Below are 25,001 nucleotides of genomic sequence, written 5' to 3' on the forward strand. Positions count from 1 at the left end.
CCTCTCCTCTCCTCTCCTCTCCTCTCTCTCCTCTCCTCTCCTCTCCTCTCCTCTCCTCTCCTCTCCTCTCCTCTCCTTTCCTCTCATTTAATCCTTTCCTTTTCAATTTCCATTTTTCTTGATTTTTTTTTGTGACAGGTTCTCAAACATTTCAGTACGGCCTTGAACTTGCTGTGTATCCAAACATAATCTTGAATTTATGTTCCCTCTGCTTCTACTCTCCTAGTACTAGCATTGTTGACCTAGACAATGACACCATTCATATGGTGATATGCATAGAGCACAGGGAACTGTGTATATTAGGGAAGAATTCCACCATCTATGATTCATCCCCAGACCCTCTGTTTTTGCTTTATGACCCTCCCTCTGTGCTGACCTTGTTCTAGGCTCCCTCCAGAATGGTGATTATAGCCCTTAAGGGCTGGAGTTCATGGAAACTGACAGCAGCCTCCTGTCATACATAGATGGTCTCTATGGTCTTTGTTCATGGAATAATTCAAACATACTTTGTGATCTGTATAGATTGGCAATGCATGAGTCTCCTTTCCTCTTCATCTTTTCTTCTCTCTGGTCAGACTCTGTGAGTTGTAGGCTTAACTTTCATCATGTTTTAAACAACAGGGCTGCACTGTCTGGTTTGGTGTCAACTTGACACAAGTTAGAGTCATCAGAGATGAAGGAGACTCAGTTGAGGAAATGCCTCCATAAGATCCAGTTGTAAGAAATTTTCTCAGGTAGCTATCATGGGGGAGGGCCTAGTACATGGTGGGTGGTGCCATTACTGGGCTGGTGGTCCTGGGTTCTATGAGAATGCAGGCTAAGCAAGCCATGGGAAGCCAGTAAGTCAGTAAGCAGCACCACGCCATGGCTTCTGCATCTGCTCCTACCTCCAGGATCCTGCCCTGTTTGAGATCCTGTCCTGACTTCCTTTGGTGATGAATAGTAATGGTGAAGGGGAATCCAAATAAAACATTTGCTCCCCAACTTGCTTTTTGGTAATGGTCTTTCATCACAGCAACATAAGCCCTAACTAAGACAAGGGTCTTTTTGTAAACTTTTTGAGACAGGGTCTCACCATGTAACTCTGTCTGAACTTGAAACCTCAATATAGAGCAGGTTGTTTTAAAACTCACAACAATCCACCTGCCTCTGCCTATGAAGTATTCAGATTAAAGGAATGTGCCACCACAAGCCACTAATAGCAGGAACTTTTTCTTCCAGGTGTTTATAAGGAGAAGCCATCTCTTACTGTTGATTCAGGACTTCAGGGATTCTCAGAAATCAATGCAATTCTCAACTGCCACATACATGGTTCCTTTAATATCTTCATCCTCTGCAGATGTGGAAATGCTTCCTTTCCTCAGAACTGTTCACGGCAGGACCACAACACCTTCCTCATCTCTCATGTGAGCCTGGAGCACCTGAGGACCTACAGATGCTTTGGCTCTTACAAACAAAATTCCTACTTGTGGTCACTGCCTAGTGACCCCCTTGAGTTTTCAATCCCAGGTAAGTACGTCTGGTTCTTGTTCCTTATCTCTGTGCTTAGAGAGTCCTCAAGGGATGCCATGTGAGATATGCCAATTCCACTGCATGTCTCCTGTGTGCTGTGTGTTGCACACCACACTGCTATTCTGACTGGAATTGCTCCATTTGCACTATGGACTCTGAACATTATGTGTTAATTATATTATTTTGGGGTAGATACAAGAATATTCATCTGGGGAATAGAAGTCCTTACCTATCCATAATGAGAACCTTCCTGAAAGATGGTGTTCCACTTGATTGCTGACTGTGTCCTCCAATGTTGCTTTCTGAGTTGTGTGTGTGACAAATATATCACTATCCAACAGGACAGAACAATTGGAATGTATCTCCTAGTTTCTCCATTGAAGGTGATTTTTTAGATTTCAAGAGATCATCTGTTTTTTCTTTTACCTTTTAGATTATGATATAATATGTCATTTCATTCCTCCTTTTTCTTCCTTTAAACCGTCCCATGTAACCCCTTGTTCTCTTTCAAATCCATGGCTCCTTTTACATTAATTTTTGCTACATGAATATATGTATATGTATATGTATATCCATTTATATATTTCTAACATACCCTCCTTAGTCTGTATAATGTTGTGTGTTTTCAGAGCTGACCATTTGCATTGGATAACCTACTGGTGTTCTCCTCCCTGGGGAAGACCATTTCTCCCACTCTCAGGATTCCTAGTTCCCTGTAGTTATTTATGTAGGGTCGAGGCCCCATTGTCTTTCTCCCATCCACTTTCACATGTCTGTTTTGTTGTCCTTGTCCAGCTCATGTTTAAGCAATCATGTTGGCGAAACTTTATGTGTGTTGCCTCTGACATTAGTAGGAGACACAGTCTCATAACAAACTCCCTCATGCTTTGCTTCTTACAATCTTTCCTCCCCCTCTATCACAATGTAGGGGTTGTTTTGTAGATGCAGCCATTGCATCTGAGCTGCACAACTCTGCATTTTGGTTTGTTGTGTTTGTAGTGGTGTATGTGATGTGATGATGTGATGTGATGTGATGTGATGATGTGATGTGATGTGATGATGTGATGATGTGATGTGATGTGATGATGTGATGTGATGTGATGATGTGATGTGATGTGATGTGATGTGATGTGATGATGTGATGTGATGATGTGATGTGATGTGATGTGTAACGGTCTTCATCTGTCGTGTCATGAAGTTTCCTTGGTGAGGGATGAGTACTACTCTTATCTGTCCCACCAGCCTTTGTCATCAGAGTGCCCCCTCTGAACAGCCATCAGTCCAGTGGAGAATGCAGGAAACATTAACACAAGAGAACTCTGAAACAGCAGTGCCAGATTTCTTGATGGAGGGGACTTATTTCTTTCTATCTTAGAACTTCTGGTCCTTAGGGATGTCTTGGGGTTTTAAGAGTTGGGACATGTTTCAGGTGTGGGGAACAAAGGGCACAGGGCCATGGAACTTCCAGTTGGGAACATAGTTGAGATAGAAAACTTGGGATAGAAAACATCAAGTGTGCATGGGTTAAAGATGGGAAGATGGACATGAGGAGGCAGGGGAAAGAAATCCCCTGTAGAGTAGAAAATGGGATGACACATGATGAGCTTTTATGTGAGCAGGTGGCATACAGGAGTGTTGGTGGGGTCTGCTCATACTTAGACGTCCATTTCTATGCAACATTTGATGATGGATTTTAATTTTACTGCTGCAGCTGAGAAATCCTCTATGATCTTCAGAACTATATATCCAATGGGATATTTGAAATTTATCTTTGCACACATTTATCACACATCTCAACAAACTCCAGACTGGAAAGCATCCCCACATCCTCCTCACATAAGTCCTTTCTATTCTTATGTGATGAATATGTATATTATATAGATGTATATACACACATACATATATCTATATACAGACACAAATCCTGACAGACAGACACACAAACATATATGTATACCGATTTCATATAGGAGACAAAACATACACTATTTGAGCCTGATTTTTTTTTTGCTCAATATGAGACATTTTCATGTTCTTGTAAATTATATCAGTTTATCTTTCTGTCTGAATAAATCCCCATTCTCTGTATAGCCATCTGATCTAGTATAGTATAGTATAGTACAGAATAGTATAGTATAGTACAGTACAGTACAGTATAGTACAGTACAGTATAGTATAGTACAGTATAGTATAGTATAGTACAGTATAGTATAGCATAGTATAGTACAGTACAGTACAGTATAGAATAGTACAGTACAGTACAGTATAGTACAGTACAGTACAGTATAGTACAGTATAGTACAGTATAGTATAGTATAGTACAGTACAGTATAGTATACTATAGTACAGTACAGTATAGTACAGTATAGTATAGTCTTTTTATTGATGCAGTGAAACACGTGACTAAAGCAACTTAAGGAAGTCACGGTTTACTTTATTGCAGTTTGAGGGACTCGAGGTGCATCCATCATGGTGGGAAGGCATGGTGGCAGGAATTTGAGGCAGGTGGTCACATGGCATCAGCAGAGGCTGAGGCTGCCTGAGCTCAGCTACCGTTCTCCTTTTTTCATGCAGTGACCCAAGCCCTGAGAATGGTGCTTCTCACTTTTAGGGTGGGTGCTCCCACCTCAGTGAATCTAATCAGTCTGGTCTCTCACAGGCAGGGCCAGAGATGACCTGAATCTGGACTACCCCTCACTGACATGCCAGAAGCTTGTCTCCCAGGTACATCCTGCCAACCACCAACACAAGTGCATTTTCTTTTTAATGTCATGAGTTTTTTGATTAGAACATATAGTGATATTTTATTTGTGCTGAAATGTGATTTTATTTGTATGTTAATAAATAAAGTTGCCTGGGGGTCAGAAATAATAGCAAGCCATAGCAGAAGCAGGGCGGTGGTGGCACACGCCTTTAATCTGATCACATGGCAGGCAGAGTTTTGTGTTCAAGGACATAGCCAGCATGGAGACACACGCCTTTAATCTCAATACCAACCATAGAAACCTGGAGGTCTGTACAGACAGGCAGTGATGAGGAGGTCATGTGGTTGGGTTTACAACCAATGAGAAGGCAGAACAGAAAGTCAATAAAAAGACAGACACACAGGAAGCAGGTCTCTTTCTCAGGGGAAGGACGGCAGTGGCAGCGAAGTGTAAGAAGGTGGTTTTAGTCTCAGCTCTTAGCTACTGCTCAGACCTCTTGGGCTTTTAACTCTGTGTTTGACTCTGTGTTTCTTATTTAATAAGACTGTTACATCTACAAGGGCACAGAAAGTATTTTCCTCAAGCACCTTTCCACATGTGCCGTTCTTCTTGGTTCTCACGGTTTCCCTCCCCCTCTTCCCTCTTCCGTGTTCCTTCTCTGCGGTCAACTGTTTTCCTTCCTCCCATAGTTCTTCCCACTTCTGCTTTTCCCTTCTTTCACATTTAAACCACAATGTGAGTGGTGTGTGGTTTGTGTGTGTGCATGTACACAAGGGTGTGGGTGTGTATGTACACATGAGGAGGCAGGAGCAGGGTGTCCAAGTGTCTTCCTCTCCCACCCTCCACCATATTTCCCTGAGATAGGATCTATCACCTAACCTGAAACTTGCTGATTTGGTTCAGCTGACTGACCACTGGGCTCTTGAGACTCTTCTGTCCGGACTCCCCAGTGTTACAAGTATGTACAGCCATGCTTCCATGTATGCTTGTATGTGTGTGGATGCTGGAGATTTGAACTCAGATCCTCAAGCTACAAGTATAAGCAAGTATGCTTATCTACTGAGCCATCTCACCAGCCTTTTGTCTTCTTTCTTTTTAATCATGTGGTTTTTGTTTTGGTTTTTTGAGACAGGGTTTCTCTGTGTAACCATGGCTGTCCTGGAACTCACTCTGTAGCCCAGGCTGGCCTCAAACTCACAGAGATCCACCTGCCTCTGCCTCTGTCTCTCAAGTGCTGGCATTAAAGTCATGTGCCATGACTGACTGTCTCAATTAACTTTTAAATTAAAATTTCAGGCCAAGTGTGATGGTGCACACACTTTTTTAATCTCAGCACTCAGATCTCTGTTCACAGCCACATGTGTTATTATTATTGCTGTTTTTTCTCCCCAGGATAGTTCCCATTGCTGCTTTCCTGTTACGTCATCTCATTACACTTTCAATTTCCTACCTATCTTGAGTTCTATTTTTCTCATGATCCCCTTCTTAGTTTCAACTCATACAAATACAAACATGCGCACACATACAGACACACAGACACACAGTCACTATGTCAGAACTATGTCTGAAGATCAATTGTGAAAACAGTGAGACTTCTCTCTGGAGGTGTGCTGGTTAGTTTTCTTTCAACATGGCACAAACTAGAGTCCTCTGGGAAGAAGGAACATCAACTGAGTAATTGCCCCCACCATATTGGCCTGTGGGCATGTCTGTGGGGCATTTTCTTGGTTAGTAATTGTTGTGGGAGCTACTCTATAGCTCCTTGGGAACCTGGCTTTCCTTTCTTCAGGTGACTAGCAATTTTTTCCTGTGTCTCTCCAGGGCATCCACCCCAGCCTTCCATCTGGGCAGTTCCAGGAGCTGTGATTTCCACAGGCAGTGCTGTGACCATCTTCTGCAGGACTCCTCCAGGAATGACTCGTGTGCGTCTAAAGCATTTTGTACTCGATGGAAAGTGGTTTGATCGTATTGCACAGGGAGCCCAGGAGGTGTTTGAATTCAGTCTGCAGAATATGACACAAGGCAGTGCTGGGATTTACTACTGTGACTACTCCAAGGGAGGTGAATCGCCACAAATTAGTGACAAACTGGAGCTGGTGGTGACAGGTGAGTAACTGCCCAAGCTCACTGTCCTTCAGACTCAGTCTCTGATGCCTACCTCACTGAACCACATTTGCCCCATCCCCGGCCCTGCCCTGTATCTCTGCTCCCATATTTGGATCTCTTCCCTCTCCTTTCATCTCTTTTATACCCCCTCCCCTTCTCTCTTCACCTCCCCTTCCCTCTCCTCTCCTTTCTTTCTCTTTTCTCCTCTCCCCTTCCCTACCCTCCCCCACCACTCTCTTTCTCTTCTCTCATTTCATCCTTTCCTTTTCAATTTCCATTTTTCTTGGCAGTTTTGGAGACAGGTTCTCAAGTATCCCAGTCTGGCCTTGATCTTGATGTGTATTCAAACAAATCTTGTACTTATGGCCCCTCTGCTTCTAGTCTCCTAGTACTGTCATGATTGACCTGTACAATGACATCATTCATATGGTGATGATTATAGACCCCCGGGCATTGTGTATATTAGGCAAGAACTTGACCAAGATTCATCCTCAGACCCTCCGTTTTGATTTGTGACCCTCCCTCTATGCTGACCCTGTTGTAGTTTCCCTTAGGAACAGTAATTATATCTCCTAAAGGATGGAGTTCATGGGAGATGACAGCAGCCTTCTGTATATACATAGAGCCTCTCTATTGTCCTGGTTCATGGAAAATGATAAATCATGTTTTGTGGTCCCTATAGATTGCCAATGGATGTTTCCATTCATCTCCATCTTTTCTTCTCTCTGGTCAGACTCTGAAATGTAGGCTTATTTTCATCATGTTTTAAATAACAGAGTTGTACTGGCTAGTTTAGGGTCAAGTTTAGGGTCAACTTGTGTCCATTGTTACAAGTTAGAGTCATCAGAGAGGAAGGAGACTCAGTTGAAGAAATGCCTTCATGAGACACAGCTGCAAGGCATTTTCTCAAGTAGTGATCATTGGGGTAGGGCCCAGCTCAAGATGGGTTGTGCCATTACGGGCTGATGTTGGGTTCTATAAGAAAGCAGGCTGATCAAGCCAGGGGATGCAAGTCAGTTAGCAGCATCTGTCCATGGCCTCTGCATCAGCTCCTGCCTCTAGCATCCTGTCCTGCTTGTGTTCCTGTCCCGACTTCTATCAGTGATGAACAGTAATGCTGAAGTGTAAGCCAAATAAACCCTTTCCTCCCCAACTTGCTTTTGGTCATGTTTTTTCATCACATCAACAGAAGTCCTAACTAAGACAAGGTTCTTTTTGTAATTTTTTTTGAGACAGGGTCTCATCATGTATCTCAGCCTGGCCTTGAAACCTCGATATAGAGCAGGTTAATTTAAACTCACAACAATCCACCTGCCTCTGCCTATGAAGTGTTCAGATTAAAGGAATGTGTCACCACAAGCAACTACCATCAGAGTCTTTTTCTTCCAGGTGTTTATAAGGAGAAGCCATCTCTTACTGTTGATTCAGGACCTCAGGGATTCTCAGAAATCAATGCAACTCTCCACTGCCACATACATGGTTCCTTTAATATCTTCATCCTCTGCAGAGGTGGAAATGCTTCCTTTCCCCAGAACTGCTCACGGCAGGACCACAAGACATTCCTCATCTCCCATGTGAGCCTGGAGCACCTGAGGACCTACAGATGCTTTGGCTCTTACAAACAGAATTCCTACTTGTGGTCACTGCCTAGTGACCCCCTTGAGTTTTCAATCCCAGGTAAGTAGGTCTGGTTCTTGTTCCTTATCTCTGTGCTTAGAGAGTCCTCAAGGGATGCCATGTGAGATATGCTAATTCCACTGCATGTCTCCTGTGTGCTGTGTGTTGCACACCACACTGCTATTCTGACTGGAATTGCTCCATTGCACTATGGACTCTGAATATTACGTGTTAATTATATTATTTTGGGGTAGATACAAGAATATTCATCTGGGGACTAGAAGTCCTTACCTATCCATAATGAGAACCTTCCTGAAAGATGGTGTTCCACGTGATTGTTGACTGTTGTCCTCCAATGTTGCTTTCTGAATTGTGTGTGTGACAAATATATCACTATCCGACAGTGATAGAACAATTGGAATATATCTGCTAGTTTCTCCATTGAAGGTGATTTTTTAGATTTCAAGAGAACATCTGTTTTTTTCTTTTGCCTTTTAGATTATGATATAATATTTCATTTCATCCCTCCTTTTTCTTCCTCTAAACCTTCCCATGTACCCCTTTTTTTCTCTTTCAAATCCATGGCTTCCTTTTCATTAATTGTTGCTACATGCATTTATGTATATGTAGATCCATGTATATATTTCTAATATACCCTCCTTCGTCTGTATAATGTTGTTGTTTGTTTACAGATCTGACCATTTGTCATTGGATAACCAACTGGTGTTCTCCTCCCTGGGGAAGACCATTTCTCTCACTCTCAGCATTCCTAGTTCCCTGTAGTTATTTATGTAGGGTCAAGGCCTCGTGGCTTTTCTCCCATTCACTTTCACATGTCTGCATTTTGGTTTGTTGGTTTGTAATGCCATATGTTGCTGTGGGATGTTAATGTATGTCCTGTGGGAGCCCTTCTTGGGTTCCTTGTGGCGTTACCCAGCAGGTCTGCATAGAGGATGATTAGGACCATGGGCCTGAGTGCAGGTGTTTGAGATGGTCTGCACTTGGCTGTACTGGGGGATGGTCTGTATGTCAAGTTGCTCTGATTGGTCAATAAATAAAACCTGATTGGTCATGGCTAGGCAGGAAGTATAGCCGGGACTAACAGAGAGGAGAAATAAAAGAAGGCTGAGGCAGAGAGACACTGCAGCTGCCGCCATGACAAGAAGCATGTGAAGGTGCCGGTAAGCCACCAGCCACGTGGCAAGGAATAGATTTATGGAAATGGTTAATTTAAGATAAAAGAACAGTTAGCAAGAAGCCTGCCACGGCCATACAGTTTGTAAGCAATATAAGTCTCTGTGTTTACTTGGTTGGGTCTGAGCGGCTGTGGGACTGGCGGTGAGAGAGATTTGTCCTGACTGTGGGCAAGGCAGGAAAACTCCAGCTACAATATGTGATGCAATGTGTAACGGTCTTCATCTGTTGAGTCATGAAGTTTCCTTGGTGAGGGTCGAGTACTGCTCTTATCTGTCCCAACAGCCTTTGTCATCATAGTGCCCCCTCTGAACAGCCATCAGTCCAGTGGAGAATGCAGGAAACATTAACACAAGAGAACTCAGAAACAGCAGTGCCAGATTTCTTGGTGGAGGGGACTTATTTCTTTCTATCTTAGAACTTCTGGTCCTTAGGGATGTCTTGGGGTTTTAAGAGTTGGGACATGTTTCAGGTGTGGGGAACAAAGGGCACAGGGCCGTGAAAGTTCCAGTTGGGAACATAGTTGAGATAGAAAACTTGGGATAGAAAACATCAAGTGTGCATGGGTTAAAGATGGGAAGATGGACATGAGGAGGCAGGAGGAAGAAATCCCGTGTAGGGTAGAAAATGGGATGGCCCATGATGAGCTTTTATGTGAGCAGGTGGCATACAGGAGTGTTGGTGGGGTCTGCTCATCCTTAGACATCCACTTCTATGCAACATTTGATGATGGATTTTAATTTTACTGCTGCACCTGAGAAATCCTCTATGATCTTCAGAACTATATATCCAATGGGATATTTGAAATTTATCTTTGAAGACATTTAGCACATAGTTCAACAAAGCCCCAGATTGGAAAGCATCCTTGCATTCTCCTCACATAAGTCCTTGTATCAACAGAGAATGCATCTGTCCCCTTTGAACCAGAATTCTTCAGGGATCCTCTTTTGCCCTCAGTTCTCACATGGCTCATTATCAAACTCTCATTTGTGTCCTGAAAACACTTTTCAAATCTTGTTCCTTCTTTGTTACATCATCTCTGTCACCCCAAGTTCACCTTTCACCCAGCCTTCTTATTATCTTTCTTCTTTCTACCCGATATTTTATATCTGTTCATCCCACAGAAAATTCACATCAAACATTTTTGTAAGTTTCTATCCATTGCACAAAGTGATGAGTTTACAATGACATGTTCTTCAGGTACATCCTGTAATGTGACCATGTTCACCTCTGTTACTCTTTTGCCTCTGTTCTCACTCCCACCAGTCTTCAATTCCTACTCAGTCTCTTTCTTCTTTATCTGATGAATATGTGTAATACACACACACACACACACACACACACACACACACACAACACAAGCACAGACACACACAGACACGGACACACACAGACACATACATACAGACAAAGACAGACAGACACACATATATGTATACACTAATTCCACACAGGAGACAAAACATATATCTGTATAGTCTGTAATGATTTAGGTACAGCTTCAGCATGCATCTCTTTTTGTGCTTTGTTTCAAAGAAAAATGATCCTTGTATGAGTCTGACATTGTAGAAAGTGCAGTAGTTGAATTTTGATATCTATTTGGCCATAGCTCATCCAACCAAAAAGCCTCCTTCGCTTTCCTTACATTTCTGTGTATTTGTCAGAAGGGGTCTTTCTATATTTCATGTAGAGATGTATTTGATTCTGAGACCAAAATGTCGTGGTCTTATAAAAAACAGCCAAAAATTGATATTTGTTGATATAAACACTTTAAAGTTTGCCTTTTTTTCTCCACAGAATCTCCTAAACAGTTAGGTAACAGTTTAGAGAATTTCATCCGGCTTATCATGGCTATCATCATCCTGTTGGGCCTTGGGGCTCTATTGCTGCATGCTTGGAAGAGCAGAAGAGAGCCTATGGGGCCTTCAGGAGCCCTAAGCTGAGAGCCTAGCTACCCCTTCCCAGATCTCATCTAAAGGCCGTTGCCAGGGACAGTTGTAAGCCTTGCCATATTGCCTGCCTGAGTTAAGTTTCTGTTGTCCAGCATTGAGCCACTAACCAGAAACTTTTGACATGCCTGGACAAGTCCTGAGTTATTAGAAAATAACATTTCCTTGTCTTTCTGCTATACTGACCATTAGTAACAATGTTTTGTGGTTGGGTTGCTTGGCAACTCAAGAGTCCCCTGATTTTTTCCCAAGGAAAGCTTCCTGGTCTGCTTACTATAAAACCTGCCTAAGAAAAATAAAAATTTTTGCTTGATCAGACTACTGTCTTGCTGTCAATTCTTTGTGTCTCTTGTCCCTTTTATTCACCATCTCCCCTTCTAGGGTCTCTGCTGAAGATCTCGCTGGCCAGTACAATTGGCGCCCAGCGTGAGGCTCAAGGATGTGGAGGAGCACTGAACGTCGTCACACACCAGGGCACCATGGAAAACGGCTTCACGAGCGACGGTCCGGTCAGTGATCACCACAGAAATGCCCGGCCGTGAGACAGATCCGGAGGAATTGCAACATGATGACGCAAGGTAAGTTTACCACGCAACAAGCATTTAGTAAGCAGGATTTGTTTATTTCGGGACTGAAACAGTCTCTCAGGTCACGAGGAACTAGGGTCAAAAAGAAAGACTTAAAAACTTTCTTGACTATATTGGAGATGTCTGTCCTTGGTTACCCCAAGAAGGGACCATAGATGAAAAGCACTGGAGATGGGTTGGTGAGTGTTTAAATGATTTTTACCAGACCTTTGGTCCTGAAAAGGTTGAGGGTCAGCATGCATCTATGACCAAACAGAGGGAGGCCCTGGTTGGCTCCCTGAGAGATTAGTTAAACAAGTCAACTCTAACCAATCACCCAGGGAAAAGGATAGCCCCTGAGGTCGTTTCCCTTTCCCTCTCCTTCTTTACAGATGCTGATGAAGAAAAAACTGGGGGAATTTCCCTGGCTATTCTGGATCTTGCTGTTGCCTGTACCTTCTTATCAGGACCAGAGACCAGTCAACACATCCCCATTTGCGTGGTGCTTTTATTTGACCGAAAATTATACTAATTATGCTAAAAAGCAGACCTTTGGCCACCTGTTGGGTACCGCTGACTGTCCCTTGCAAGGATGTCAGAATCCCATTTTACTCAACTTTACTGATTTCCATAATTCCCTCGGCAAGGTGGTCCCTGCTATCTGTTTTTTTGTATGATCAGACTGTCCACAATTGGAAACCTTACTTGAAGGAGAAAAGCATAGGATGCCTCTATTCTTACTGCAAAATTCATGATGCCATTCCTCCTGCTAAGGGACAGGTAATGGGAGAGAATGGAATGGCTCTAAATTTTATAAGACATCTACAGGATATTCCCTAGTGGTTTGGGACCTGTGGGACTCACGATGGACTAATCCAGTAGAAGGAGCCATGTATATGGTCTGAACGGCCATATGACCTAGCTCCAGACTCTACATTTGGAACTCTTTGTACAAGTACAATCTATGGTCCATCATAATACCCTTATACAAGAAAAAAATTTAAGGCACAACTATCATCCCCCTCCTGTCCATTTTCTTGGCTTTCCCTCCTCTGAGAATGTCTGTTACTGGCATTGGAATCTCTCATCATGGTTCCTAGTGCAGCCTGGGACATCCTCCCCTGATAGTAGTACCCCTGCCTCGAGCCTAATTGCACCACCACTGATAATTCCCATGACTTCCACTCCATCCATAAGTACCCTTGTTACTTGACCCAGGCCGCTCCAAGTTTGATTTTTCCAGTGTTTCCCTTCCCTCTTGCATCCTTCACCCACCCCCCCATCCTCCCTCCAGAGGCAGTTAACTTCCCTTGCACAGGTTGCCCTACAAAATCGATGGGCCTTGGACCTGCTGACAGCAGAAAAAGGGTAGGACATGCGTTTTTCTGAGGGGAGAATGTTGTTATTATATTAATGAGTCTGGAATGATAGAAACCGAGATAAATAAGCTACACAAACTTAGCCTAGAGCTCCATAAGCAGCAATTCTCTGCCGCAGCAGATGATTGGTGGAGATCATCCATGTTCTCCCTTTTAATGCCTCTCACAGGACCATTAGTCAGCCTTTTGTTATTTTTAACTTTGGGTCCTTTTATAATTGGCAGGCTAATCCAATTCATCAAAAAAAAAAAAAAACAAAAAAACCCAAACAAACAAACAAACAAAAACAAAAGCAAATAGACTCCCTGGCATCAAAACCTATATAGGTTCATTACCATTGGCTCAAAATGCTGGATCGAGGATGTGGTCCCTATGATATTTCTCAGTCCTCTTCTTCTTTAGGAGCAGCATAAAGTCCGAACTTATGCTTATTGGCATCAGCTGGTATGGACACCGCTGGGTGCAAGGCCAAGCACTGCAGGGGAAGGCTGATTGAATAGCCCTTGGTTCGGATTCCCTGAGATACAAACCTGACTTGCATTGAGGTTGGTATCTAGAGGCACCAAAATGCCTAAGCCCTCTCCTCCCCAAAAGGTACCCTTTTTCTCAAGCCCACAGCAGCTCTAGGAGGAGTCAGGTCAATGTCTCCCCCAGTTGGTTAAGGTCCACCACCTCAGGCGGGCACACTCCTCATAAAATAAAATAAAGGGAGGAGATGCCGAGGACAATTGCAAGAGCCATGCCATATTGCCTGCCTGAGTTAAGTTTCTGTTCTCCAGGATTGATCCACTAAACAGAAACTTGTGACATGCATCGACAAGTCCGGAGTTATTAGAAAATAACTTTACACTTCCTTATCTTTGTGGTACAGTGACCATTAGTAACAATGTTTTGTGGTTAGATTGCTTGGTTGGGTTGCTTGACAACTCAAGAGTCCCCTGATCTTTTCCCAAAGAAAGCTCCCTGTTCATCTTACTATAAAACCTGCCTGAGAAAAATAAAAATTTTCAGCTTGATCAGAATACTGTCTTGCTGTCAATTCTTTGTGTCTCTTGTCCCTTTCATTCGCCATTCCCCCTTCTAGGGTCTCTGCTGAAGATCCCGCTGGCCGGGACATGCCGGCAATGAAGAGTGTAAAAGGAGTTGTGATCTCTCTGCTGAGTATTCAGTGCCTGGAGATGTGGTGCAACATCTGTGATGTGACTGGAATTTCCCAGTTCTTTTTGTGGTTTTGTAGGCATAGTCCCCAAGTAGTGGATTCCTATTTCTCTCTTCTGTCTCCTGTGGGACATCTCTGTGTAGTGCCCATCCCTCATTTCTTATTTCTCTGCATATGGTTGCTTCCCTGTTCATTTTCCCTGTTAGCCTGTAGACATGCCACTTTGGAATGCAGGTGAATTGAATTTTTGACTTGAGCAAAGTCATGCCATGGATGACTATGATTCTAGACACAAGGGAATGCCAAAGCATTCCTCTGGTCCTTGTGTAGATATTGATAGTGAGGGTAGTATCATTTCAACTTCCTCATCCATGATGACTGCAGCATTGGACTTCTCCAAGACCCCCTATTGCACAAGCTAACCCACCCCCCTCTTCCTGCCATATATAACACCTGCAACTAATTGAGTTTCCGGTCTGCTTGTGCACCTCCAACAGAGTATGAACTATCTACCTGATCCCACCTTTGTTTATTTCATTTGAGTCTTTCTTAATGTCTTCTTTCCAGGTCAGAGTCTCAAACTCAGCTTCATGTGCTGCATCTCTACTCCCTCTCATACATAGAGTCCCCTACTCTGTCTTGTTTTCTTACAATGCTCCTCTCCCACTGAGCCTGTGAGCAACATCCATGCTCTCGTGTGTGTTTCCTTCTCAAGCACAGCACCTATCTTCTTTCTTTTGATTTATCTTTTGATCAGAAAATGTGTTTAATTGAGATATTCTATTACATCTGTGGCATTGGCCTTTAGACTGATCCCTTTTCCAGTGCCTTTCCTGTACCTCCTTGCTCCTCTAGCTCATTTTCTTCCTACCTCCACTGATATCTTAGGACATACCCTCCATCATCTCTCCTATTTCTCCCTCCCCTAAGACCTTTGACATGTACATACTATCAGTTTTGATCACATTTAATTCCTACTAGAATAATTCCATGTGTAGGGTAACTGTACTTACACTTTTTATATGGATATGTGTACATATACATGCACACATGTCTATACACATGCCTATACACACAAAATATTTAGCAAGCTTATAAAATAGCTGATTTCCATGTGGCTTTTAAGGACATCCTTATTGTTATCTATCTGCTCCCCTGCTCTGCTTCTGCCTCATGTTCCTGTGCTCTCCCTGGTCAGACCTCCCCCCTCTTTCCTCCATATTCCCTTTAATATCACCTGTGTTCTACTGTGCTGTCTCCCTTAAGATTTTTCTTCTTCACTCTACCAATGGCCCCTTTCTTGTTTTCTGGATTCTTCAGGTTCTTCAAAATAAATACACACAAATTTAAATACTCAGCACTGTGATCCACCTGTGAGGGAGAACATGCAACATGTGTCTTTTCGGGTCTGCCCTGCTTCTCTCAGTACAATGTTTACCGCCTTCTACTGCACACTTGCAAATTGCAGTTTTCTGGGTTGCAGCTGAGTGAAATCCCATCGTCTGCAGGTATCTGTGTTTAGTCACTGTTTTATCGCTGTGAAGGGACAACATGACCAAAGGAACTCTTCTGAAGGGGAGCTTTTGATTGGTGGCTTACTTACAGTTTCAGAGTTTGGTCCATTGTCCTCCTGGCACAGAAGCATGGTGCTACCCAGGGAGGCGTGGGAGCAGCAGCTGAGCACTAGATCCTCATCTGTATGCAGAGAGGGAGACTCTGGGCTTGGCCTGGGCTTTGAAACCTCAAAGCCTACTCCATACTTCCTCCCACAAGGCCATAGCTCCTTATCCTTTCAAAGAATGCTACTTCCTGGTGACTGAGCTTTCAAACTGATGAGCCTATGCTGACTGTTTTTTTTTTTAATTTTTAAATTTTTTTGCCTGCATGTAAGTCTGTGTGAGAGTGTCAGAGGTTGGAGTTACAGACAGTTGTTGGCTGCCATGTGGGTGCTGGGATTTGAACCCAGGTCATTTGGGAAAGCAGTCAGCGCCCTTAACCGCTGAGCCATCTTTTGAGCCCCCCATGCTGACTGTTTTTATTCAAACAGCACATCCATTCCCTTGTCTTGGCATTTGTCCACATGGCTGTCACCGAGGCTGTGCAAAGCTGCAGCACTCTGACCTTGTGATCACAATTCTCCAGCACCTTTCAAGTTTCATTTTCAGATGTGTTATGGGGGTTTCCTTATGCCTTTTCTTTGGGAAATTTTGTGTAGGTTTTGAAGGATGAAATTGTATAAAATGGCAGACGCTTTTTTTGAAAATTATTAATTTTCCACTTATTTTACATCCTGACTAAAGTTTCCCCTTGCTCTCCCCTCTTGTCCCCACCCCCATCTCCACTCTACACCCCTATCCACTCCTCTTCAGTCTCCATTCAGAAAGGGGCAGACCTCCCATGGGTGTGAACAAAGTGTGGCACATCAAGTTGAGGCAGGACCAAGCTCCTCCCCCTGCATCAAGGCTGGGTGAGGCAACCCAGCATGGGGAATGGGTTCCCCAAAGCCAGCTCATGCACCAGGGACAGGTCCTAGTTCCACTGGTAGGAGCCCCACAAAAAGACTAATCTATACAAGTGTCACACACATGCAGAGGGCCTAGTTTGGTCCCATGCTGGTTCCCTAGCTGTCAGTCGAGAGTTCCTGAGCTGCCATGAGTATTGAGGACTCTGTGGGTCCAGCCCCTTGATAGTTCCCTGCCAGGGTCTGGGAAGAATCTACAATCAGCTGATAATTAATCTTTGATGAAAAGACATGGATCTATGTACACGAAACTCCTTAGTCCACACACTTTATTATTCTGTGTCAGTTCTCTCTCTACACAGCTTCTGTTCTGCTCTCATTTTTAGCTCCTTTCTTGCCTGATTTCTCTCTATATTTTTCTGCTGTCCTCTCTAGGTTCTATCTAAATTCCTTCATCTTAGTTCTTCCTCTTCTAGGTTCTCATCCTCTTGTTCTTTCCCATCTCAGCTCTCCTTCCATCTCCCTTTTCTCTCATCTTGTTCTTCCCCATCTGGTTCTTCCTCATCTTCCATCTGGTTCCTCTTGTCCTCTCTTCTAGCCCTTCAATCTAGTTCTTCCCCATCTCAGTTTGTTCTTCTCAAGTTGTTACCCATTTAGTTCTTCCATTCTCTTTTCTCTTCTCTGTCTCCTAATTCTCTCAGTTCTCTATGTTCCTCTAAATCTCCCTGGAATCCAGTTATAAACCCAAGCAATAGCCATCCTCTGCCTGAGCAAGGTCACCAAGCTTGAATTCTACGGGGTCATAAGAAGTGTCCTCAGGCAGTGACCATCAGGCTTTCTTTTACAATTCAAAATGGGAGTGATAAAAGAGGTCAACTGAGTGTTAATGACTGGTTAGTACATCAAAAAGGGGATCTGTGTGCTCAGTTGACATTCTGAGAAATGAAGAAAGGAGGGTCTCACCCTACATTGCACAAGAAATAAAGCTATCCACCTGACCTAGGAGACAGGTGTTGTTTCATTTGGCCTTGGATGCTTGATAGGCATTTTAGATAAATACACTGTTAGGAGTTCTTGGAAGTATGCAAGAAAATCATTTTAGGAACCAGCTTATATATATATATAAAAGCTAAAATATCACCAAGTCTTCTTAAGCCATGGCTTGACCTTTTGAGAAGTCTTGACTTTTCCAAGTAGTAGCTTTTGTGATAATAGCTGAATTCCACTATGTTTTCCTGCAGCTCGCAGCACATGACCTGAGGTCAGCTGTCTCTGTAGGTCCCCCATCATGATCTTGACCCCCTGGCTCATACAATTCCTCTTTCCTCTCTTCAGCAAGACTCCAGGAGCTTGACCCAGTACTTGGTTTTGTATCTCTGCATCCGTTTCCATCAAGTTACTAGATAAAGGATCTCTGATGACAATTTGGGCAGTCACCAATCTGATTACAGGAGACGGCCAGCTCAGGACCCTCTCCACTGTTGCTAGGAGTCTTGGTTGGGGTCATCCTTATGGATTCCTGAGAGTTTCCCTGACCCAGGTTTTTCTCTAAACCTGAAATGTCCCTCCCCTATCAAGACATCTCTTTTATTATTTTCCCCCTCCATACCACCCCTAATCTGCCCACCTCAATCTCAATTCTCATCCCATCCTTCCCATACCCACCCCTCCACCTTGTGTATCCCAGTTTACCCAGGAGATCTTTTTTTTTTGATTTTGGTTTTTCTTTTCTTTTTTTTTTTTTTTGGTTTTTCAAGACAGGGTTTCTCTGTGTAGTTTTGGCACCTTTCCTGGAACTCACTCTGTATCCCAGGTTGTCCTCGAACTCAGAGTTCCACCTGCCTCTGCCTCCCAAATGCTAGAATTAAAGGTGTGCACCACCACTGCCCAGCCATCTCTTGCATTTCTTGTTCCCAGGGAAATCCATGAGTCCCTCTTTAGGTCTTCCTTGTTTCCTAGCCTCTCTGGGACTGTGGATTGTAGCCTGGTTATCCTTTACTTTACACTAACTATATCATGAGTGAGTACATACCATGTTTATCTTTCTGGGTCTGGATTATCTCACTCAGGATGATTTTTTTCTTTTCCCATTCCTTTGCCTGCAAATTTCATCATGTCATTGTTCTTTTTACACCTGAGTAATATTCCATGGTGTAAATGTGCCACGTTTTATTTTCTCATTTTTCTTTATTAAGAAATTTTCTACTCACTCCACATACCATCCCCATACTCCCCTTCTTCCCTCCTCCCACCCCTAGCCCTCTTTCCCAAGCCACCCTACATCCCCACATCCCCCAAATCGAGATCTCCAACGGGGAGTCAGCAGATCCCAGCACACTGAGCCTAGGCAGGTCCAAGCCCCTTCCCACTGCACCAAGGCTGTGCAAGTGTCACACCACAGGCACCGATTCCCAGAAGCCTGCCCATAGACCAGGGACAGATCCCAATCCCCCTGCCTGGGTGCCCCCCAAAAAGTTTGAGGCAAACAACAGTCTTCCATATCCAGAGGGCTTAGTCCAGTCCCATGGGGGCTCCACAGCCACAAGTCCACAGTTCATGGGCTTCCACTAGTGTGGCCCATCATCTCTGCACATCCTTCCATCATGATCTCGATGTCCCTCACCTGCAGAATCTCTCCTCTCTCTCATCAATTGGATTCCCAGAAGTCAGCCTGGTGCCTGTCCGTGGATCTCTGCATCTGCCTCCATCAATCACTGGACAAATGCTCTATGGTGACAGCTAGGTTATTTGCTAGGTCAGTCACCAGAGTAGACCAGTCCAGGCACCCCCTGGACCACTGCCAGCTGATCAAGGTGGGGTCAACCTTGTGGATCCTGAGAGCCCCCCAGCACCCTGCCTCTTCCTGTCCAATGATATCCTCACATATCATGGTATCTTCCTCCCTGCCCTCCCACTCTGTCCCTGTTCCAGCTTGATCCTCCCATTTCCCTATGTTCTCATCCCCACTCCTCGCCCTCTGCCAACCCCCCTGTCCAGTCTGCTCATGTAGATCTCATCCACTTCTCCTTCTCAGGGTCATCCATGTGTCCCTCCTAGGGTCTTTCCCTGTTAGCTAGCCTCTCTGGAGTTGTGGGTTGCAGTCTGGCCATCCCTTCCCTCACATCTAGTATCCACTTATGAGTGAGTACATACTATATTTGTTCTTCTGAGTCTGGGTTACCTCACTCAAGATGATATCTTCTAGTTCCATCCATTTGCCTACAAATTTCATGATATCATTGTTTTTTACTGCAGAGTAGTAATCCATTGTGTATATGTACCACATTTTCTTTATCCATTCTTCGGTTGATGGGCATCTAGGTTATTTCCAGGTTCTTGCTATGATGAATAATGCTGCTATGAACATAGTTGAGCATGTTCCTTGTGGTAAGATTGAGCATTCCTTGGGTATATGCCCCAAAGTGGTATAGCTGGGTCTTCAAGTAGATTAATTTTCAGTTTTTTGAGAAAGCACCATACTGATTTCCAAAGCAGCTGTACAAGTTTTCACTTTCACCAACAGTGGAGGAGTATTCCCCTTGTTCTACATCCTCTCCAACAAAAGCTGTCATTAGTGTTTTTGATCTTAGCCATTCTGACATGTATAAGATCTCAGAGTAGTTTTGATTTTGCATTTCCCTGATGCCTAAGGATGTTGAACAGTTCTTGAAGTATATCTTGGCCAAAATGGCAACCTCTTTAAATAAAATAATGCTTTGGAAAAATTCCCCACCACTGTGGAACCATATAGCATGATGACTCTGCACACAGGACTCCCAATTGTGACTCCTGCATTACATCAAGAACAGAAAAGTTAAAGTTGTAGTAACTGGACACCCCTGACCACAAAACGAAAAGCACATTATCTAGAAGGGTATGTTATAATGGAAAAAGGGTAAGACAGCATGACCTTCTCTTTTGGGAGCCTATGAGGGGGACAGGCCCAAATGGCAAGACTAAGACTAAAAGGAAGACCATCAGGAAACAGCTCAGTTCTTATGCTGCATCATGCCTCTTGGGGAATGGATATTGCTCTTAAATTGTAGTGGAGTCTCTGATCCCAGAGGAAGTCCTTTTCCCGAGGTCAAGCATTTGGAAAGGGCCTCCATTCCTTCAGGGGCTGGAGGAAATTTCCTGTTCCTAAAGCAGTCATTCTCCTTACCTCTGGTAGGAGGAACTTGTGGCCCTTCCATTGATGTAAGAGGGTGCCTGGTGGAGTAGCTGAACTTGAGAATACAATAGGCATTTAGATACTTGCTGGACTTATTGCTTTTGTCTCAGGAAAGATGTTGTAATACACTGAGTCTGTTTTCAATATTGCCTGTGGCTAAACTATTGTGCAATTATAGAGTATAAAAGTATAGCCTTTTTTTCAATAAAGGAGCAGCCATCCTGATTCACCCATCAGATCCTGCCAGTCTTCTCCTTCCTTTTACGGATACCACACTTCCTCTTTGGGAACCTGAACTCCACTGGAGCTGGACTTCTGCATTGTCTCTTGTATGTATGCTTGTAGCCATATCATAATTCAAAAATGCATTCAATCCAACTTCAAAGGTCCTCACAGTCTTTAACAGTCTCACCATTGTTTAAAAGTCCAAAGTTCAAAGTCTCTTCTGAAACTCAAGGAAATCTCTTAAGTGTAACCCCTTGTAAAGTCTAAATAAAAAATCAGATCATATACTTCCAACATACAATGGCACAGAATACACATTAACATTCCCAAAGAGAGAAAAGGGACCAGAGTGAGGAAATAGTAGACCAAGGCAAGAATTAAAACCAACAGGACAAACTCCAAAAGTCCTTAATTTATCCTCAGGCAGATGAGCCAGGCAGGACAAGGGCTAAAAACCACATTCTTTGACAAAATATCATAAGAATGGTCTCTAGGTCACCACTTAATAATGTTCTTCCTCTCTGAAACTTCTTGATCTTGGTCCCCATAACTTCAAACCACCCTCAGCATGGTCTTCTATGCTCCTAGAAGTATGGACCATTTAGCATGCTTTAAACATTCAATTGCTTTCCTAATCCAAAGTTCCAAAATCCACATCCTGCCTACAAGTGGTATGGCCCATCATGTCACAGCAATACCTCTCTCGGTACCAACTTCTTGTCATAGTCACTGTTCTATTTCTATGAAGAGACACCATGACCAAGGCAAATCTTATCAAAGAAAATGTTTAATTGTGGGCTTGCTTACAATTTCACAGATTTTGGCAATTATCATGGCAAGAATCATGGCTGCAGACAGGCTTTGTGCTGGAGGACTAACTGAGAGCTACATCTGATCTGTAGGCAGAGAGGGAGACTCTGGACTTGGCATGGGATTTTGAAACCTCAAAGCCCTTGTCCTGTGACACACTTCCTCCAACAAGGCCACAGCTCCTAATCCTTTCTAATAGTGTCATTCCCTGATAATCAAGCATTCAAACCTTATGATCATAGGCTTAATCAAACCACCACAGTTCCAGATTTTCATCATATACACATCAGTGGATGGAGCTCTAGGATGTTTCCATGCCCTAGGTATTGTGAATAAAGCAGCTACATACATGGAAGACTGTGTGTCTCTGTAGTAGGAAATAGAATCTTTTGGGTATTTGCCAGGATCAGTGTGCTTGGGTCATATGGTCGAACTTATTGCAGTTTTCTAAGGAACTACCTCTGTGTTTTCCATTGTTGCTGAGCTAATTTTAGTTCCATAACAGTAGATAAAGTTCTCAAATTCTCCAAAAATTCAGCAGCATTTGTTGTCTTTTTCTTTTTTAGTTTAAAAAGCATTTTATTCATTATTAATGGCACAGTAGACATGTGAAGGTCAGAAAACAGCTTCCTGGGCTGGAGAGATGGCTCAGAGGTTAAGAGCACTGACTGCTCTTCCAGAGGTCCTGAGTTCAATTCCCAGCAACCACATGGTGGCTCACAACTATCTGTAATGAGATTGGTGCCCTCTTCTGGTCTGCAGTCATACATGCTGTATACATAATAAATAAATAAATCTTAAAAAAAAATCTCAATTTCAAAAAAAAAAAAAAAAGAAAGATAACAGCTTCCTTCAATCAGTCCTGTTTTCCCATCTTGTTGAGGCAGAGTGTCCCCTTGTTTTGGTCACTGATCACTCTACAATGTGGTCTAGACAAATGCTAGCTGGCTTGGGAAGTCCTGACAAATTCTTGGGTCTCCGCCACCGAATTTGCCAAAAAAGCAAGGAGAGTACAGATAGAAGCTGCTAGACCTGTCTTTATGTCAGTTCTGAGAATCAAGCTGACATCACTAGACTTTATCCACATGGTTATCTTGCAGTCTCAATTATTTTTTCTTTTATTGAAAATAGATTTTCTTCTCATATAATATATCCTGATCATGGGTTTCCCTGCACTTCTGTTTCTCCCTGCTACCTCACACTTGCCCTCCACTCAGGATCTACTTCCTTTCTGTCTCTCCTTATAAAAGAACAGGCTTCTAAGTGATAACAGCCAAACACGACCAAATAAAATGTAATAAGATGACATAAAAATTATCATATCAAAGTTGGACACACAATCCAACAGGAGGAGAAGGTTCCCAGGAGCAGTCACAGAGTCAGAGACCCTACTTGTTCCTACACTCTGGGGGTCCAATAAAAAATACTAAACTAATAATTATAAGACATATACAGAGGTCCCGGTGTAGACCCATGTAGGCCCTTTGCCTCAGACTCTTTGAGCTAATATATTCCTTGCTTAGTTGATTCAGAGGACTGTGTTCTCATGGTATCCTCCTTACTCTCTGGCTTCTGCAGTCTCTGCAGAATTCTAAGATCTCTGAGGAGAATGATTTGATGGAGACCTTCCATTTTGACTTTCTCTCCAAATAATGTTTCCCTGAGGGTCTCTGTGTCTGTTCCAATTTGCTGCTGGAGGAAGCCTCTCTGATGGTGACTGGATAAGGCACTGATCTATGAGCATGGAAGAATATGATCAGGAGTCACTGATATTTTTTTTGACTAGTAATGTTTGGTTTGCCCTAGATCTTAGGGTTATCTATCTCTGGTTCTTGGCTATCCTAGCAGTTTTGGTTATGAATTTCTTCTAATGGAGTGGGTCTTATGTCAAATCAGACATTGGTTGGCCATTCCCACAAGTTCCCTGCCACTGTGTCTCCAGCATATTTTCAAGGCAGGACAGATTGTAGGTCAAATGTTTTGTGATTGGGTTGCTGTCCATATTCCTCTTTGTGTAGCATGCAGTGTACCTTCTCTCACCAAAGACACTAGAACATAGGGGTAAAGTCTTCGTGTAGGCAGCAGCTCGACCTCTCCATGTTCAATGAGCTATGTGGATGTTGTCCTTGGCACTGGGGCTCTATGGTCAGTGTGCAGAGGGCAACCCCCTGTCTTAGTATCAGCATGGGTTGTTTCAAGATGTCCATGGGACCTCCCAGGCCAACAACTCAACTGAATGCAACCCAGTGCCACCACTTGGTAGCCTTTCCTGGTTAGATTCTGTATCCCCTAGTAATAAAAGTCCTCACTATAATCACCCTCATAGATTCCAGGAAGTTTTTATTGCATTAGGTTTCCACATCACATCCAAATCCACCTCTCCACCATTTCCCGTTGTCTCTTCCCACCCTCCTTTCTTCTATCCCTTCTCCCCATACTTGATCTCTCTTGTTCAGTCTCAGTCCATCCACAGTCTACCTGTAAAATGTGTTCTATTTCCCCTCCCATAATCCTCACCCTGCACAACCCTCCTCTTTACGTAACCTCTCTGGGTCTATGGATTGTGGCTTGAATATCCTTTACTTAAGGCTAACACCCACTTATAAGCAAATATACACCATAGTTGTTTTTGTAGGTCTGTATTAGTCTCCCTAAGGATGATTTTTTCTAGTTCCATCCATTTGAGTACAAATTTCATGATGTCACTTTTTTTAAACATTTGAGTAATACTCCATGGTGTAAATGTACCACATTTTCTTTATCCATTCTTTGGTTGATGGACATCAAGGTTGTTTCCAGTTTCTGGCTATTATGACTAAGGCCTCAGTGAGCATGGTTGAATAAGTGTAGTTGTGCTAGGATGGAGTGACCTTCAGGTATAAGCCCAAGAACAGTATAGCTGGGTCTTGAGGTAGATCGATTCCCAATTTTCTGAGAAACTGCCATGTTGATTTTTATACTGGCTATACAAGTTTGTACTCCTACCAGCAGTGGAAGAGTGCTCCTCTTGCTTAACATTGTTGACAATATGAGCTGTCACTTATGTTATTGTTCTTAACTACTATGACAGGTGTTAGATAGAAATCTCAAAGTCATTTTGATTTGTAATTCACTGATGACTGAGGGTGTTGAACATTCCTTTAAGTG

General features: G+C 43.2%; 1 protein-coding gene across 6 annotated transcripts in view; it reads left to right on the forward strand.

Annotated features, from left to right (window-relative positions):
* The window catches only part of LOC114687921 (leukocyte immunoglobulin-like receptor subfamily A member 3), a 62,314-nt gene that overhangs the window by 30,484 nt on the left and 6,829 nt on the right, over nt 1-25,001 (forward strand). For 4 of the 6 annotated variants that reach the window (XM_037202160.1, XM_037202157.1, XM_037202158.1 and 1 more), the window contains exons 4-6: nt 1,222-1,509; nt 6,039-6,323; nt 7,713-8,000. In XM_037202160.1, the coding sequence (XP_037058055.1) occupies nt 1,222-1,509; nt 6,039-6,323; nt 7,713-8,000 (861 nt within the window). Of the gene's footprint in view, nt 1-1,221; nt 1,510-6,038; nt 6,324-7,712; nt 8,001-10,931; nt 11,402-11,464; nt 11,662-12,041; nt 13,284-25,001 lie in introns of those variants that run through there. The other 2 variants (XM_037202161.1, XM_028863251.2) reach the window with 2 other exon arrangements.

The sequence above is a fragment of the Peromyscus leucopus genome, chromosome 1 (assembly GCF_004664715.2).
Source record: "Peromyscus leucopus breed LL Stock chromosome 1, UCI_PerLeu_2.1, whole genome shotgun sequence".
Taxonomy (NCBI): domain Eukaryota; kingdom Metazoa; phylum Chordata; class Mammalia; order Rodentia; family Cricetidae; genus Peromyscus; species Peromyscus leucopus.